General features: G+C 41.7%; 1 protein-coding gene across 1 annotated transcript in view; it reads right to left on the reverse strand.

Moving 5' to 3' along the window:
* ERN1 (endoplasmic reticulum to nucleus signaling 1) overlaps positions 1 to 18,823 on the reverse strand; it is a 61,080-nt gene that overhangs the window by 28,650 nt on the left and 13,607 nt on the right. The window contains exons 2-3 of the mRNA XM_028712672.2: positions 9,732 to 9,852; positions 880 to 913 (exon numbers count right to left, since the gene is read on the reverse strand). Coding sequence (XP_028568505.2) covers positions 880 to 913; positions 9,732 to 9,852 — 155 coding nt within the window. The remainder of the gene's footprint in view (positions 1 to 879; positions 914 to 9,731; positions 9,853 to 18,823) is intronic.

Raw genomic sequence — 18,823 nt, forward strand, 5'->3', positions numbered from 1 at the left:
TCTGGAAAGCACAATGTCAGCATAAGGCTTCCCGGCATCCCTGTAATGAAATGCAACTCAAAAATCACTTTTACAGCACAATAACTAAGTGTGCTCACTTAGAAGACAATGAAACTTGCTTCCAAATTAATTTGCTCGGAACAAGCTGCTAAACAGGCCCAGGCAACCTACTTAAAATGGAAATATGGCCAAGGATTTTTAGAAGCCTAGGGCTAAGAACTATGAAAGTGCTTGCAGAATGAGGCTTTCCCACATCTCTCTTCTATTTTGGTCTTTTGCCCCTTTTCCCACAAAGCCTGTCCTGGGGGTCAGTGGATCCTCAGAAACAGTGTGGGAAGTATTAGGGCTGCATCGGCAAAGAGGAGATAAATGGAAATCAGAGACAACTGTGACCCCCTTGCACAAATGAAAATCACTTTGCAAGAAGAAACCTTTTCTACCTAACTCACAGTCTATTGGGAAGACAAAGTTTGTTTGTTTGTTTGTGGGCTAAGTGAGCCGCAGAATGGAACAAGGACTGATTTGTCTCCGTTTCCTAGTGTAAATATTCGACTGGTAATCCAAAAATACCAGATTATGGCAAAAGCAGCCTTCTGATCTCTTATAGAGTTCTGGAGTCTTCCCACTTTCTCTGCCGAGTTCAGCATAGAGAGATTATGAGGATGGAATGGATTGGAAACATCTTTCCCTCATGCATTCATATACTATCGTTGGCAAGCACATTATTCATCTTACTGAATTGGGATCTTTGCATCAGCTACCTGGGCTAATTTACTGACCACCCCTGTAACTTTAAAGCGCTTGCCTGGACGACTTGTCCAGGTTTGTATCTGCAGGAATCAGGGGCGGAGGGGGGAGAAAGAAAGAGAATAGACTTACTCTTCCACATGTAGGGGCACCTGAAGTACAGGATCTGCAGAAACAAAAACAGAAAAAAGTTGAGGCGAAAGCAATTCAACATCCTGACCTCACATCAAGCCTGTAGTCTATGATAAAGCTGCCGTCACCTGCTTCACCTGACGAGGAGATTACAGGTTTGCAGGAACCAAGTCCCAATAATAACAAGACCCAAGAAGGAAAGGCTGGGCAGAGGCCTGGGTATAATGTGGGCCTTGAACTTGAACGTTTCTGAGTTTGGAAAGTCCCCCGTCCCCCCCAATCCAGCTCACTGTTCACACGTATCATTTGTTAGCTTGTCTCATTTTGTCCCACCTACTCAACTATTTCATCTCTTTTGCCCCTTCCCCAATTACGTACCATTAAAAAACAGTTGAAAGTTCTTTGCAGCAGAAACCTGTCTTTGCTTATCTTATTATTGCAAATTACAGTGGTACCTCGGGTTACAAACGCTTCAGGTTACATACACTTCAGGTTACAGACTCCGCTAACCCGAGGTACCACTGTATAATTTATGCCGATTGCACTGTACAGTGGTACCTCAGGTTAAGAACTTAATTCGTTCTGGAGGTCCGTTCTTAACCTGAAACTGTTCTTAACCTGAAGCACCACTTTAGCTAATGGGGCCTCCCGCTGCCGCCACGCCGCTGCTGCTGCGTGATTTCTGTTCTCATCCTGAAGCAAAGTTCTTAACCTGAGGTACTATTTTTGGGTTAGTGGAGTCTGTAACCTGAATCGTATGTAACCTGAAGCATATGTAACCTGGGGTATCACTGTATGGCCCTTGACTCCACTAAACTTCCCAGAAACTTAAGGATCTGTTCCCTTGTCACGGAGTAATAGATGCACTGCAATGTTCAAGAAAACAGAGAGCTGATGGAAACCTGGTAAGTGTGAGGGGCAGAATATCACCTGCATTGAAGATCATTTCAAGAGACAAGAGTTGCAGAGAGGGATGCTTTGTGAATAGCGCTCAGTTCCTCTCTCTGACTGTAGCAGTTTCCTCCAGAATGGGCAACCGTTTACCTCATCATTGCCAGTCTACTTTTTTCTTTTTAGTGTTTTCCCATGTTTCTCCTCAGCTAAGGGACATAAGCCACTTTAAAAGAAAGTTGCAGGAAGGAAACCACTAATTAAAGAGCCAAGAGCGGAGGGAAGCTGGATCTTTTGGATTTACGCCAATAAGAAAAGAGATGAAGATAGTAAATTGAAGGAGTTAATTTTATTAGAAAGATGATCTTGGAGAACTGTTACAAAGGTGTCACAATGAAATTCAGTTGGGGGGATTTGAGGAAGTCGATAACAATGAAAGTTAATTTGGATTTTAGAAGTTATAAGTGTTTTTCTTTCTTTTTTCTTTTAGCATTGTAATGTGTTTCGTTTTGTGTCTTTTATATGTTAGATTTGTTATAAATGTGGAAAATAAAAAAAATTTGATTACAAATAGAGAAGCTGGATCTTTGCTGAAAATGAACTTGCTACACATATATTAGGATCTTGCGTCTGGGGAATGGAATGGGGAATATGGTGTTATTTTAATTCCGCTATCAGCTGCTCACAGAAGAGCAACGCCACAGGATCACAAAAGGACCCCAGTGTGTTGAAGCGAATTTAAGAATGCAAGAAGAACAGTGCAGGATCGGGCCAGAGGCCCGTCTAAACCACCATCTGGATCTCACAATGGCCAACCAGATGCCTATAGGAAGCCCCACAAGGCAGGATCTGAGCGCTGTCCCCTCCTGTGGTTTCCAGCAACTACTCCTCAGAAACATTATCGCCTCTGACCTGTGCTTCTGAAAAACCTTTGGGCGCTAAAAATGTATTTGTCACATAAGTTTGAGGGGGAAGGGAAATAAAAATGTGTGTGTGTGTGCACGCGCACGCACGCAAATTGTTTAAGGATTACATCTAATGCACACTTACTTGGAGTAAGTCCCACTGAATGGATAGGACTTACTTCCTAGTAAACAGGCATATGCTTCCACTAGTGCTTTCATTCAACAGCTGTACAAGCCTGAAGTGTTTTCTCTCTCCTTCTATTGCCTGTTAAGTGGAAAACACACAGAAGACAGGCACACTGCTGCATCCTCACCCGCCTGGATTAATTTTAAGTCTTTGGAAAAATTTAGAAAGAAGAGATTTTTAACAGAAAAGCCTGGCCTCAGCAGATTAAAGCAGTAAGTACAGTGAATTTAAAAAAAACAACAACAGGTCTACAAGCAAACAATATCTGCTGCTACAAACGTTTTTAGATCAGCTTCCTCCTCAAGCAAACAAAATGATGCAAGAGGAAAGAAATAAGAACAGGCAGGCCTCTTACAGGCAGGCTCCGGACTGCTTTGTGCCAGGCAATCTCTTCTGCATAAACAGGGCTGCCACCTTTTGCTGGCAAAGCTTAGCTGTTCATGTTTCCTCCCATTACTGGATCTCCACACCAGTAGCTAATGCCATCCCTGTTCAATTCCTGCTTGCCAGACAACTTTTATAAAGGCACATTTAATCTCGGTAGGATACCACAAACGTCTGTTTTGCCATGTGCCCAAACAGCAGCAACCTATCGCCTACTGGGTTTGTTTGTTTTTCCACCATGTGTACACAAGGCAGAACAGGCAGCCAGGTCTTTGACATGCGTTATTGTACAGGCACTGTTTTCACATACGTACATGGAAGTGTAGGATATAGCTTTATGCATTAGTGGGGGTTTTTTAAATCACTTTCAGACCAAGCACCCATCTGGACCCCCAATCTGAGGATCCATTTACCATATTTTTCGCTCCATAGGGCGCACCTGACCCTAGGGCGCACCTAGTTCTCAGAGGGGGAAATCAAGGGGGGAAAATATGATTTCCCCCCCCCAGCTCTGGGAGCAGCTTCTCCCAGACCTTCTCCCTGCTTTTGCGAGAGGTGGGGGGAATTCCCCCACCTCCCGCAAAAGCCTACAATTTGGGGAGAAGGGGACAGAAGCATGCTGCCTGTGCGCTTCTTCTAGACCTTCTCCCTGCTTTTGCGGGAGGTGGGGGAATTCCCCCACCTCCCGCAGAAGCCGTGCACTCTTTAAAGGGGCTGCGTGGCTTCTGCTGGCTTTTCTAGGAGGTAGGGAAATTCCCTCACCTCTCGCAAAAGCCCCCACCTCCCGCGAAACCGGCAGAAGCCGCGCGCTCTTTAAAAGGGCTGCACGGCTTCTCCTGGCTTTTCTGGGAGGTGGGGGGCTTTTCCCGCCTGGCTCCCCCCGCATTCGCTCCATAGGATGCACACAAATTTTCCCTTGCTTTTTAGGAGGGAAAAAGTGCATCCTATAGAGCAAAAAATACGGTAATTTTTAGCTAGTCATATGCCCGCCTCTTTCTGCAGGTCTTTTTCTTTGCCCCCACCTTTCCTCTTTTTCCTTTTCTTTTCTTAAACACACATCTCAAATGGTGCCTCAACCCATCCTAAACCAGAGGGCAACCCAGCCCAGGGCCCACACATTCAAGCTGACGGTCGTTCCAAAATAGTGTGACAGAGGAACAGTACTTTGTCTGTTTTTTGTTGCTGCTTTTTAGGCTCTTCAAATCTCAAGCACGTCCATGGCAGTACAAATTTCACTGATGCGTGACAATGATGAAGGATTGCCAAATATTTTTTGCTTGTATTATGTTACATCTCCACAGTTCCTTAATAGCGGAACTGAAGATGCAAGTATTAGGACTTTTTTTCAATAGGAAGGATCCAAAAGGCTCAGTCTAGATAACAATCTTTCTGAACAGACCCTGAACACCCTCAACAGATCTGACCTTGGCCAACGTCCAAAGTACAGTGGTACCTCGGGTTAAGAACATAATTCGTTCTGGAGGTCCGTTCTTAACCTGAAACTGTTCTTAACCTGAGGTACCACTTTAGCTAATGGGGCCTCCCGCTGTTGCTGCATGATTTCTGTTCTAATCCTGAAGTAAAGTTCTTAACCCGAGGTACTATTTCTGGGTTAGCGGAGTCTGTATCCTGAAGCGTAAGTAACCTGAAGCGTCTGTAACCCGAGGTACCACTTTACTTGTAAAGTAAAGTAACCCGAGGTACCACTTTACTCGTAAAACCATGAACTTTAAAATTCTGAAGATATCTCCCCTCCTACAAATCGAGGGTTATTTATTTATTTATTTCATAAGTTATATCATGCTTGATTGTAGCAAACAAACAAACAAGCCCCACAGCAGTTGACAATCAGGCTTTTTAATTCTGAATCTTTAGGATACATAAGTATCCCATGTTTTTGAGTTGCTGTCAGAAACAATAAGGGTGAGAGAGATGTTTTAGGAAAGAAACAAAGGGGATCTGCAACAACATGTTGCTGTGTGGAATTCAGGTCCAAACCAGCCAGTCATGCCCTTTCCAGGGTGCTCCATTCCACACCCCACCTCCAGAGGAAACTTACCAGGGGGTTTCTCACCTCCCAAACTTAAAAAAAAAAAACCACAAAAAAACTTCTGGAACTGTGGGTATTCCCAAGACTGTTGATACCTTCCCTCTAGTAGCATTTTGGCTACATAGGGAACAACATCCAGAGAACTGAGATTATTGACCTTACTAGTAGCTAGAAGAGCCAAGCAAAATTCAGCTGGATGTTCTGCACACAGGCCATACATTGCCCATCCTGGCATATGGCATAATTAAGATTAATCTGGATGTTCAAACAAAGGCAACTGAATGGAACAAAGAGAAAGAAGAACCATGGCCTAAAGTATTTGTTTGAAACCAACCGGTTTAAATAAAAAATTAAAAAAAAGGAAGGAGAGAGAGCATGGTGGCTACTTATCAAGTGTTTAAAAGAAGGAAATAGGTAGTGGCTCTGTGGAATTCAAGAGCTCAAATAATACTCAAGGCATTGCTCAAGGCAAGTAACCAACTGACTTTGCAAGTTGCCTTGGTGAACAGATTAGGGACAGAAACATCTCATCTGGGAAGAAATAAGCTGTTCAGGTTAGAAAGACAGTTCAAAACTGAACTTGAGCAATGACCAGGGCAGTTTTTTCCAGTTTCTTTTCCTGAAAGGGTCACAAAAACTGCTTTATCTTGATTTTTTTTTAAAAAAAATACACAAGGTTGACTTTAAACATCTCCTTTTGAAGCCTCATGGCTAAGGTCTGCTTGAATGTGGCAGGTTAGTTTTTATGACTGCGACATTTTTAAAAAGTTTTTGTTCCTTCAATGGCAGCATTCACATGTCACCATAGCTAACCATGTACCAACCAATTGTACCTACTTTGCTCCTCCCTGCTAGTATGCACAGAAAACAAACTCCAAACCCTGGCATAGCTGTTATGTCCAAACCAGGGATCACTGTTTCACTCAAACAAACTACAGATGCTAAGCCAAGAACAAACCTTGCCTTATCCATCAAGGTTTGTCTGAAGCAAAGCAAATAATGTTATCTGGTTCAAATATAATGCTAAGCTTGCTACAGTAGTTTGTATTCTCCATATGCTAGTGGAGGGCAGCGAAACAGCCCAGATCAGTACACACACAGGAACCATAAACTATGGTTTGCTGTGACATGTGAACTGGGCCAACTGATTGAAGCAAAGTTGATTTCCTTTCCAGAGCACATCCAAACCTTTAGCCAGTAAATATTTTAACTGGGAATGTTTGTTAAGTTATTGTTGATAAGTATGGTTCATATATTCATGCATGATGGACGGCTTCAAATGCAGAAACTCTCCCTTTCAGATACTGGATTTTGTTTGTCTGCCAGGCACAACACTGTCTGTCCAAGGTTGTGGCCAAAGACTTTACACAAGCCTGTTACCAAAGATGCTTTTCAGCAGAGATATCAGGTACTGAACCAGGAACCTTATTATACAGGCCCCTATTACATGTCTGCTCCTCATTATAGACAAACTGGCAAATAAATTTCATTTTGCCTTGTTCATAGTCTATGTAACCCATTTTTAATAGGAAAAGGCTGTTGTTTTAGCAGCACAGATCCCTGGGCTCCCTAGCAGTCTGTAGTTAAAATAAGACTCTGTCTGCAAGGTTATGAACATATTCCTGTACCAGGCCCTCTACCAACCTGTTTATTACATGCCTTCTCTACAATTCCCAACATCTTGCTGGCCTTGTCTAGACTAACATATGTGCCCGTCAGAAACTTTTAATTAAGCGTTCTCAGGAAACTATAGCCTCTAAGAGGATATACAAAAACTGCTAATTTTCCGTTAATAGGACAGATAGCCTAAAAGCATAATATATAATATTGCTCTGAGCAAAGCCGACCTCTTTCTCTATTTATTAGCATGATTTAGGGTAGACTTATATAGCACAATGTTTGCATGAAGCAATTGCTTTTTAAGTTGCTAGGTAGATGGATCCCTGTTGAACTACATCATTTAAAAAGGGGATCAATCAACACACAGTGAAGACTGTATATCCCATGTTCTTGTCAAACTACTGGTGTTTGTGACCGGCCTAAAGCAGAGGTGAGGAATCTGTGGTCTTCAGGTGTTGCTAGACTACAGCTCCAATTAGCCCAGGCCAGCATGACCAATGGTCAGGGAATGTGAGGGATATGCAGCTAGCCACAATTGGAGGGCTACAGGATTCCCATCATTGGCCTAAAAAAGCATACATAAGTATCTCATTGAGTAGGGGGGAAACCGAGTTGTCCAATTCACAAATATACACTGCAAAACTTGTTCAACAGTTACTTTTATAGGCAAATAACTATCATGTTGTGCCCCAAAAGCTTTGCAGGAACGCTGTTTCGCAGTTTCATATTCTCTAAAGCAGGGAGAAGTGCGTTTTCTCGAGTCATTGCTGCATTTCAGGTTTTTCAAAGGATACCTGAGGAGGGAAACCTTAACTGCTTTGCACTGCTGCAGGTAATGTCAAAAGGCCAGAGCATATTTTTCTTTTATCTTATTTGAGTTTATCAATTGTCAGTTACCAAGACCAACTTGTTATTTTAAATCTCTGAAGTAAAGACTACTCCTGCCAGGGCCATTTCTCTCCCCCACATCCTTCCTGGCTCTGTAAAAATCATGGATAATATCAATGTTTTACATGTCAACAGTCATGATAAACATTTTGTCACAAAGGCAATGTCTCCTCACCCAACTAAAGCAAAACCCCAAACCCATATCCTGTGTTGTCGTCCCTTTATTCAGCATATAGCTAGGCATTGCAGATTAATACTATATATTAAAAACAAAACAATGTAAGGAGAAACCTACGATATGAGAAAAATTATTCATCTAGTCCAGCATGTGCTTTTCCCCCCAACATGTGGAATGCCAACCTCTGGGAAATCAGTATTTAAAACAAACCGAGAAGTAGGATGAAAACTCAACTACAGGTGGGACATCATTTGATAAGGCTTATACCAGAATAGCCACCGTCAAAGATGTCTCAAATGTCACAGCTCTGCATTGAAGAACGTAACTGGCAAACTCAATTCCCATAGTGTCCCGATCCAAGATATTTCATAACAGGGAACACAGGAAGCTTTCAAAAGAAGTTCTTGATGTTACTGACTCTTAATGTTCCTTTTAGCATACAAAACACTTTTTAATTTGTATATGGAACCAAACCAATGAGTATTAAGCACCTTACAATGCATCAACAGATAAGGATCCAAATGAACAGTACAAATGCAGTAAAACTTTCTATAGAACTGGATTATCCAGTCTGACTGTTCTAATGAGCAGTGGTATTTCACAATACATTTGCTTTAAAACTAAGGACAGCAACGAAAGTAAATGGAGTGTTTTCCCTATCCCAGCTCCTTGGAATCTCTTGTCCCTTATTGTTGGTCAGTGCATAAGTCAAAGCCAACGGTGTAAAAAGAAAAGAAAAGAAAAGCAGGTTTTGCTATGCAAGCTATATCCTTCCATGTATTTTATAGTATTTAAACAAGCAAGTAAACATCCTGATATTATACTCTCAAGCCAATTAGGCTATTTCCAAAACAAAATCAGATTACACAATTATTAATATGGGCCTTCCAAAGAGAAGAGCTCCAATAAGAGTTAGGTAATTGGCCTCGAAGTTAGGAATGCTCATCCTAACATGTGTCTGTCTTGGATTATCAATATAGAAGACTGGGGGCAGCAGTTAAGAGATGGCCCTTGCAAGCATCAATATATTCCCCACTACAGATACAAATATTCATATCAGAGAAGCAAAATGATGGCACATGCAGATGGCAGCTTCTCCCACTCTTAGATGGAGAACAGCAGCAACTAGATGGCTATACTTCATCAGGCAGCCATAATAGCAAAGTCTAAGCTTAGCACCCCAGGAGCCCTGGAACAGGCACCTAGATGCAGAGACTTTATTGTAGGTTTCTGGTGACAAAGTCTTTGCAAATCATGACTGCTGGTCCTAAAGAGGCCAAACATGGATGTACATTTTGTAACACAGTGATTCCACTTTGTGCTGCAATTAACCCACCCGCCACATAGATATAAAACCTTAGAAGCTACACCCACAATGACAATCCTTTGCTTAATGTTTCAAGGAGTTAAAGGCAGACGTTAAAAACCACAGAGCTTCCTATGATTCTTGCAGATGAGCCGCCACGATAAGCAGATAGTCTTGAGCTGCCATCCTTAAAGCACACTTGCTTGGTAATAAATCCCATTGAACTCATTGGGACTTGCAGAAGACTGCAATCCCCTCCAAACTCACTTGGAGGTCAGCCATCTGAAGCCAGGACTTTCCTCCAGGTAAACATGCATAAGGGGTCAGGCTGTTCAGAATGTGGCCGGGTTTCTCCAATGTCTGGAACCATTTCCAACATTATGTTGACTTTGCCGTTATCAAAGTTAGTGAAATGAAGGCAAGATGACATCTTTCATACCCACCTTCTTTTAAAGTCCACTTGATTGACCCCGTCCTTTTGCTAACGGCATGCAAACTCCCATCCAGAGTTGAAACAAATAGCAGTGTTTCTGGCAGGGTCACTGAATTGGCGTGACTAGAGTTCTGGGGGAGGGAAAAATAAGAAAAAATAAACATTATTTATTCGGGGAAATTTAAGAATTGTAGGAAAGACAATTATTGTAACCACCAGCATCCCCCATGCAGTTGCTGGTCTGCATTCCCCCCTATATGTTTTGGCTAACACAAAGCCACTTGGACACATTGACTGGGACCTTTGTCCTGCAAGCCACCAGCCCTGATTTGAACTGTCTCTCTAAATCATGGGTAGGCAAACTAAGGCCCGGGGGCTGGATCCAGCCCAATCGCCTTCTCAATCCAGCCCGTGGACGGTCCGGGAATCAACATGTTTTTCCATGAGTAGAATGTGTCCTTTTATTTAAAATGCATCTCTGGGTTATTTGTGGGGCATAGGAATTCGTTCACCCCCCAAAAAAAAATATAGTCAGCCCCCCCAAGGTCTGAGTGACAGTGTGCCGCCCCCCTGCTGAAAAAGTTTGCTGACCCCTACTCTAAATGCTACAACCATATTCTGGTTTTCCCCAAAGGCTCTCAGTTGTTTTTTTTAAAAAAAGACAATTGTGGCAATTCTCTAATGTATTGTAGGGTTGCCGATGAGGTACCACGATTCTTCCACTTCTCTCCAGTAAAGGAAGGTAGAAAAGAGGTTTGTTTGGGGATGGGCACCATGAAAATGAGGGCACCCAGCACAGCAGTGAGGCGAGGAGAGCAAATGAATCACAAGGTTCAATAGTCAAGGTGCATATGTTTGGCTAACAATCCCAGGCCTGATCTCCTGCTAGTACAGGTCCCCTAGCCCAAGATGGGAGAGGTGCCATTACATGTCTACCATCTATAACCACACACACACAAATGTACACACACACATACAAAAATGTAGAATAAGACAGGTTAAATCCTTAGGGAGTCACATATAAATGAGGATTAATATTATTCAGGGACATCATGCAAACCAAATGACAAGATTCAAGAAGGTAGCCGTGTTGGTCTGCCATAGTCAAAATAAATTAAAACAATTCTTTAAAAAGATAGTTAAAAAGACTCTTCTTAAAAAGAAGAAGAGTCTTTTTAACTATCTTTTTAAAGAACTGTTTTAATTTATTTCAAATGACAAGATGAAAGGACACGGCCAGAAAGGAAACTCAATGAACTGGTGATGCCTTTGTTGAAGGGAATAACCAAATCTGGAACAACTCAACTCAGAACAAAAGTTAAAAGCCCCACTGGCATTTCAACTTCCTGCAACTCAAGTCTGTCAAGAAGTTTGAAAACCATGGGCTCCTTGCCCTCATGTCACGCTGAGGGCAAGGTTTTCTCTCTCTTTTTTTAAATAAATGCTTATTAGTTTTTTAACATATGATTTTCAACAGTAATTAAACATTCTTTTACATCTTATTCAATTTTTTTTTTACTTCCATCAGTCCTGTCTGAAAATTTTCCAATCTAATCTCTTAGTATGCATTTCTTATTTTCCCTATTACATTTCAAACTCATAACCAATATCTCTATCTTTTTCTACTTTGTAACACTTCATATATTTCTCCTTACAAAACTTCTTGTAGTCCTACTAGCGTAATTTGTTGGTTAGAGTTGCTCTTCAAATAATTCATATACCGGTACTTCTTTCTATCTTCTGTAAATCTCTGGAGAGGGCAAGGTTTTCTCAGGCATCAAAATGGTTTTGGACTATTCACTGCTCCAAGTGGCAATGCCAATCAAATGGAACACCATGTAAATTATGTTTTCACTGGCAGCTCCAACTTTGGAATTTCTTTTTAGCAAGTTTCCACACAAACCCCAAATCCACCAGAAAAACAGAAGTGCAAAGCAAAAACATTTTGCAATGCTACCTTTAAAACAACTGTTGAATAACTGTGCTTTGCTGTTTAGCCACCTGCCATGTCTGGGAACTTTCAGAAGTCTATTTAAAACTGAAGTTACTATTGCAGGCAACGTGAAACTAGTTGCCTCTCTCAGAATCTCTAAGGACTGCAGCACCCACGAAGACCGAAATTCTGGCTGTATCTTCTGTGCCACCGCAACAGAATTTGTTTCAGGACAACCTAGAAAGTCAGCTCAACAAGCACCTCCTCACTGCATTCTGTTATTGAAAAGCTTTGTATTTTCAACCTTGCTAGTATCGCAGCACAATGCTTTAAAACAAAATCAAGCAGCAAATGTTAGAACATTCTAACCAAACAATGTACACTGTACACATTCCATTATTTTAGAATAAAGCAATCCGATTTTGTATTATGCCTAAATGGCCTCGGCCCAGTATATCTGAAGGAGTGTCTCCACCCCCATCGTTCTACCCGGACACTGAGGTCCAGCACTGAGGGCTTTTTGGCGGTTCCCTCACTGCGAGAAGCCAAGTTACAGGGAACCAGGCAGAGGGCCTTCTCGGTAGTGGCGCCCGCCCTGTGGAACGCCCTCCCACCAGATGTCAAAGAGAACAACAACTACCAGACTTTTAGAAGACATCTGAAGGCAGCCCTGTTTAGGGAAGCTTTTAATGTTTGATGTATTACAGTATTTTAAATTTTTTTGGAAGCCACCCAGAGTGGCTGGGGAAGCCCAGCCAGATGGGCGGGGTATAAATAAATTATGATGATGATGATGATGATGATGATGATCATTAATACAGTGGTACCTTGGGTTAAGAACTTAATTCGTTCTGGAGATCTGTTCTTAACCTGAAACTGTTCTTAACCTGAGGTACCACTTTAGCTAATGGGGCCTCCCGCTGCGCCGCTGCCACACAATTTCTGTTCTCATCCTGAGGTAAAGTTCTTAACCTGAGGTACTATTTCTGGGTTAGAGGAGTCTAACCTGAAGCGTCTGTAACCTGAAGCGTCTGTAACCCGAGGTACCACTGTATAAATAAAGTCCAGTCAAAAAATATTTAGGAAACTGACCATAAAAAGCCTTAAGATGGCTTGCTGACTACAATTAGCAGAATCAATTGGCTGATTTCATTGCTCAGGTCAGAAAGCCACAGTTCACATCTGAACACCTAAGCATTTTATATGAATCTGTGGCTTGTTGACTACCATTAAAAACCCATCTTGGTTCTCGAATGGCTTAGTTGTCAAATAAATCGGTTCCCAAACACTGCAAACCCAGAAGTAAGAGTTGCGGTTTGCGAACACTTTTCGGAAGCTGAATGTCTGACACGGCTTCCGATTGAGTGCAGAAAGCTCCTGCAGCCAATCGGAAGCCGTGCCTTGGTTTTTGAACGGTTTCGGGAGTCGAACAGACTAAGTTTGAGAACCAAGGTACCACTGTATACTTTTTATGACATTAGGGCCTTAGACTTACTATCATTTGTAATCAAGCTATTTTTAGTACAATGCCACCACCCGCCTCAAATTATGTAGGCCTATTCTGGACAATGAAAGCAGCAGCACAGCAGCAGCATACAACAATAAGTGTATTCCAGCAGAGAACAGGACAGCATAAAGATCTGGGACCAGTGGCCATTATGAAATAAATTAAAAAGAAGAGGGGCTAAATAACATCCCTGTCTTGACACCCTAAATGGTAAAAATAGGGTTTGAAAGCTACCCCTGCTGCAAGGAAACAGAACTAGAATGAGTAAATTATATCAGAATCCTACAATGTGTATACAGATTGCTGAGAATGACATCAGCAACGAAACGCTGCAGGAGGAGGATCAATTTACTCTGGTACCATAAGAAAATTTGGCATCTAATAATTAAGAATCTAATAATTAAAAAAAAAATACACCAGTAAGAAATCTGTGATGAAAAATGGCTTCCCACTTAAGTATGGAAAAGGAAGGTCTTTCTCCTGCCTGCTTCCCAACTTTCACCGCTTCAATCTCTCTTCTCTTTCCCCGGACACTGAAGCATCACTGCACAGCCTCCTTTTGTATCTCTCACTCCCCCTCCAGCTTCCCTTCTCTGGAACAACCTTCAGTAGGTAATCTGTAAATTGCCTTTTGTTTTGCTTCCCCAAAAGACCCCTTTTTGCGCAAAAGCTCCGATACCATCTCTGTTGATCCCTTCCGAGTGCCTTACAAGGACACTCTGCAACCTGGATGATATCCCAAGCTACGCATATTGTGCTTTCGTGCACCTTTGCAAGCCAGTTCCACAACAGTCTGTACTCTGGCAGAATTCAGCCAAGGCCACAGCAGAAAGAGAGAGAGAGAGAGAGAGAGGTTCTCCCCAGGCACTTAAGCTAAATTTCCCCCAGGGCATTCACGTTCTGGGAGAGTTATTCCTGGAACATGGAGAAATAGTTTTCGGACATGTATAGGCAGGTGTCCCAAAAGCAAGGATGGGACTAAGTGTGTTAAACCTTATCTTTCCCGTAATGTCTGATGGGATGACAGGTACATTTAACCACATGGGAAAGAAGTATTCGGTAGCCTTGGCCAATCCATTGGAGGAGTCCAAAACTATTAAGGCTCTGTTATCAATACAATGAACCTGTAAAGCTAAATGATTTAAAACGATGGGGAGCCTGATCCTATGAAAGTGCAAATACCACTGAGTTGAATGGCGCTTCCCCTTAGAAAGTGCAGCCTTAAACGTAAGCCCAACTATTCTCAAGGTGAAAATCACTGGCTTTTAGCTTAAAAGGTAAAGGGACCCCTGACCATTAGGTCCAGTCGTAGCCGACTCTGGGGTTGCGGCGCTCATCTCGCTTTATTGGCCGAGGGAGCCGGCGTACAGCTTCCGGGTCATGTGGCCAGCATGACTAAGCCACTTCTGGCGAACCAGAGCAGCGCATGGAAATGCCGTTTACCTTCCCCGCTGGAGTGGTACATATTGATCTACTTGCACTTTGACGTGCTTTCGAACTGCTAGGTTGGCAGGAGCAAGGACTGAGCAACGGGAGCTCACCCCGTCAAGGGGATTCGAACCGCTGACCTTCTGATCAGCAGGCTCTGTGGTTTAACCCACAGCGCCACCCACGTCCTGGCTTTTAGCTTAACACACCTTAAATGGCATATATCTGGAGGAAGCAGTCAGAACAAGATTCACGATATCGGGGGGGGGGGGGGCAGATGACAGCATCAATTGTATCGGTACATGTGACTTCCTTCAAACACAAGCTCTTTGCGGCTACTACACTTTGGGATCAACAATGCGTGTGAATGTTCAGCTGAAAGTTCAATAATAATGGGATTAATAATGGGATTAGATAGAGAGGAGGGCTTCCCTGCTCTGCAGCTTCTAGAGTTTTTGCCTCTCCATTTATTGTATATATGTTTTAAATAATGGCTCCCTCCTTGTTGTTCTTTTGTTCCAACAGGCTTTTGGGAATTGACTGCTTTTAATGAAAGGACTGATGCAGTTTTTATTGTACTTATTTGTTTGTTTTAAATAGATTTTATATATGTATATAGTTTTAATTCTACTAAGATTTAATTGTTTTAATGATTGTCCCCCCCCCCCATGTTTTTAGCTATTCTTGTTTTTAATCCAAAAGCCACCTTTAGTCTTGTCAGGAGAAAGGGTATGGTATAAATAATTATATTATTATTATAATAACCATAAAAAAAGAAAGTTCAGTAATACACAGGTCAGGGGAGTTCACACTTCTGAACCTCCGGCTGATAAAATAGATAAATAAAATAATCGACCAGAGGAATGGAGTTGTGGGACACTTGCACACTTGCATCACATCATATAAACTCCAAAGGGAAGAGTCAAAATTTGTTTCTCTACTTTTATAACACCACGCCATGCCTTCCATGGTAATGCTTTACACACACACACACACACACACACACACACACACACACACACCAGAACTTTGCCTTCCCAAGAAGCTTATGACCTACATCTGAAAGTAGGAAAGACAAGAGAGAGAAAATGAAACAGCAATAAATATTTAACTGCTTGTAGAGTTATGCAATTCTCTCACACATCCTTCTCCAACTAAAAGTTAGGAAATCTGACATGCACACCAAATTTAGGGGAGTAGAAGTGGTGCAATAAGAACTGAACTCCACGTGACACTTCCAAAAGATGAACGTTGTAGATTTCGATCCTTGAGTTCTATCCAATGTTAGCCATATTCAGAGTGGACCCATTTAAAATAATGCACACAACTAACTTCAGTCTGGTAGTATCAATGCATTAACTATGAGTAAAATGTAGTTGAAACCAAACCCTTTATATTGATCTTTGAGAACAGTTTGTTCAGATTGTATATTTTACTGGGTCAGCATTTTCTTGGCGGAATGCGGTTTACAGATCAAAACATTTGTGATGTTGACATAAAACAAACACCCACCCACCCTACACCATGAAATTAAATAGTGCATGAGTTTGAAAGTTTGGAGGAAATATCAAAACATTTAATCAACCACACAACATGCTTTAAATTAGTCACGTTGAAGATCTCGTACAACACCATCACCAGGTATCACCACAAAGACAACTATCAGTCACAGAATCGATTTATCCACATGTCTGATCTTGTTCAAAGAGATACAAAGTGATGGCACAGTTTTTCATCCTCCTTGCAATGTTTCCTGTTTCGAATGAAAAACACACTACATAAACAGGACATTGCTTTCAATAAATTTGCCATTTGCAGCTCTCTCTAAAGCACAACTCTTTTGCTGTTGTTGTTCAGTTTGAGTTCTCATTCATTCTCAAGACTATATGCTAAGTCCACTTTTGCTAACAAAGTTCTGCCACACTCTACTCTCTCCCCTGTTGGGAGATGTGAAAAGGATTTTTACATGCTGGTAAGTGAAATGAGCAAACCAAGACACAGACTTGTGCCTGAGTTTGAAAGAGTGAAGCCAAGTCAGGAACAGGATGCAAAGATCCTGGTTATTACAGTAACTGTTCATCTACTAGAACAGACTAACGTTTGTTTGTATAGGTTACATCTGCCAATCCCAAGGTAACATCTAAAAGGCATTATTAAATGCTAGCAGGTCTTCATAATAGCTATAGCAAATATTTTCTTCATTTGCTTCTCAATACTGAATACTATTCTGCATTGACTGTGTTCATTTTGAGTTTCAAACATATTCTTGGAGCATTAAAACCTAAATGGAAGCCCTCTCTTGATCTATAGTAACTTTGAAACTAACTAGTAACTTTAGACACAAAACGTTCTCCTCTGCACTGACTATCAGTCAATAAACAAACAATGAAGCATATGGGTAGTTCGCACTCCTGTGAAATAAATGTCACCCCTTCACCCAAGAAATTAAAACTTCGCTTATCCAACGGTGTTTGTTTTGGATAGGTGGCTATGCCTGAGATCTAGCCGACAATATTTGCTGCCAGAACACAAGAACAGAAGTGGATTATTTTCCAAGAAACAGCCTTGAAATCAAGCGGCCCCTTAACTGTTCCAATGCTGGTTAATAACACATGAAATCTCACACATGTTGTGCACCTGTTGCATCGCTAAGAAAACAGGGTTTCGTTTCTTTTAACAAGAGTTTCCATTTGACAAGGGAAGTTTGTTAAACTGAGTTCAGAAAATTGAAACATGATATTTAGAATAGGTGTTAACTATTGCATAAATGTAATCCCACTTTGGAGGTGTTTTTTTTTTTTTTAAAGGAAGCAAGCAGAAAGGAATTGACAGGCTTCCTCAATATTCTGTTGTGGAATATTCTCTCACTAGTATATGTTCAGCAACCAAAACATGCCTTTGCACGGCTGGAGTCCCTTCTGAGTTTTAATAAGATTATCCTGGGTGATATTTTAAATATAACTTCAACATACGCCTTTTGCTCTTTTTGAAGTTAAATGTTTTGTGTTGTAAGCTAGCCATATACCCCTTGCTCCAGAAACGAAGTGCAACTGTGATTATCTTCAATTTTTAAAACACCGAAAGGATGTGAGTGTTTTGCGTTCCTTGTTTTTTCTTCTCTAAAAACTAAATGAGCTACAAGATCTGGCCAGCAGAGAACTATCTCCACAGAGCCGAAGAAAAAAATGGTTTCCATGTTCTGGGCTGACAACAGATTACCCCAACTATGAACAAGACAATTTCCTCTTTTTAAAAAATAAAATGCTTTTTTCCATTACGTACAAATTTTCACATTCCATTTAATTTACTTATACAATCAGTTGTCGGTTCCCCCCCACTTCCATGGTTCTGTATATTACCAATTATAGTCTTAAACAGCTCAATATATATATTTGCTTGAACTGCACAGTGCATTGCAGGTATTTTGAAGCAATCCGATTTTGCCCAGGAATGCTTCAAAGTGAATCCCTACCCTTCTAATTATACTCAGAAGTGAACGTTCGCCTTTTAAACTACTCCTTCAAGTCTCCATAAGCACTGTCACCCAGTACCATATCGGCAACCTGAATTCTTTGAAAAAGAGACTTCAGGATGAAAAAGCTTTGCGTAGGAGGGAAGGGACAGGGCAAACCCTTCATGCGCAAGAACGAAGACCCTGTATTGCTCAAACTTCTCCCTTCCTACTACATAACTGATAGAGTTGCAACATTTTTCGAAGACGGGCAGAAAGGAGAACCTGAAAGGTTTTCCACATAATTCAATCCATAACAGGAAGCACAACTTCTGTTATCAAGAGAAAGAATATGAAAGTTTTTGTCTTTTTGGCACATGTCTTGAGATGGAGATAGAAATCATAGAATTGCAGATTTGGAAGGGATCCTGAGGGGAATCTAGTCCAGGCATCCCCAACCTGTGGCCCTCCAGATGTTTTGGCCTACAATTCCCATGATCCCTAGCTAACAGGACCAGTGGTTAGGGATGATGGGAATTGTAGTCCAAAGCATCTGGAGGGCCAAAGGTTGGGGGTGCCTGATCTAGTCAACCCCCCTGCAATGCAGGAATACGCAGCTATCCCATACGGGAATTGAACTTGCAACCTTGGCATTATCAGCACCACACTCTAACCAAATGAGCTTATCCAGGCTGATATGAAGGTGCTTTCAGCCTTGGCCAAGACCAGCAGAGGCACGAAGCAACAGAGGCAGTCGGTTTTTACTTCTCATATCTCACAGGG

This window comes from Podarcis muralis, chromosome 2, assembly GCF_964188315.1.
Source record: "Podarcis muralis chromosome 2, rPodMur119.hap1.1, whole genome shotgun sequence".
NCBI classification, from domain to species: domain Eukaryota; kingdom Metazoa; phylum Chordata; class Lepidosauria; order Squamata; family Lacertidae; genus Podarcis; species Podarcis muralis.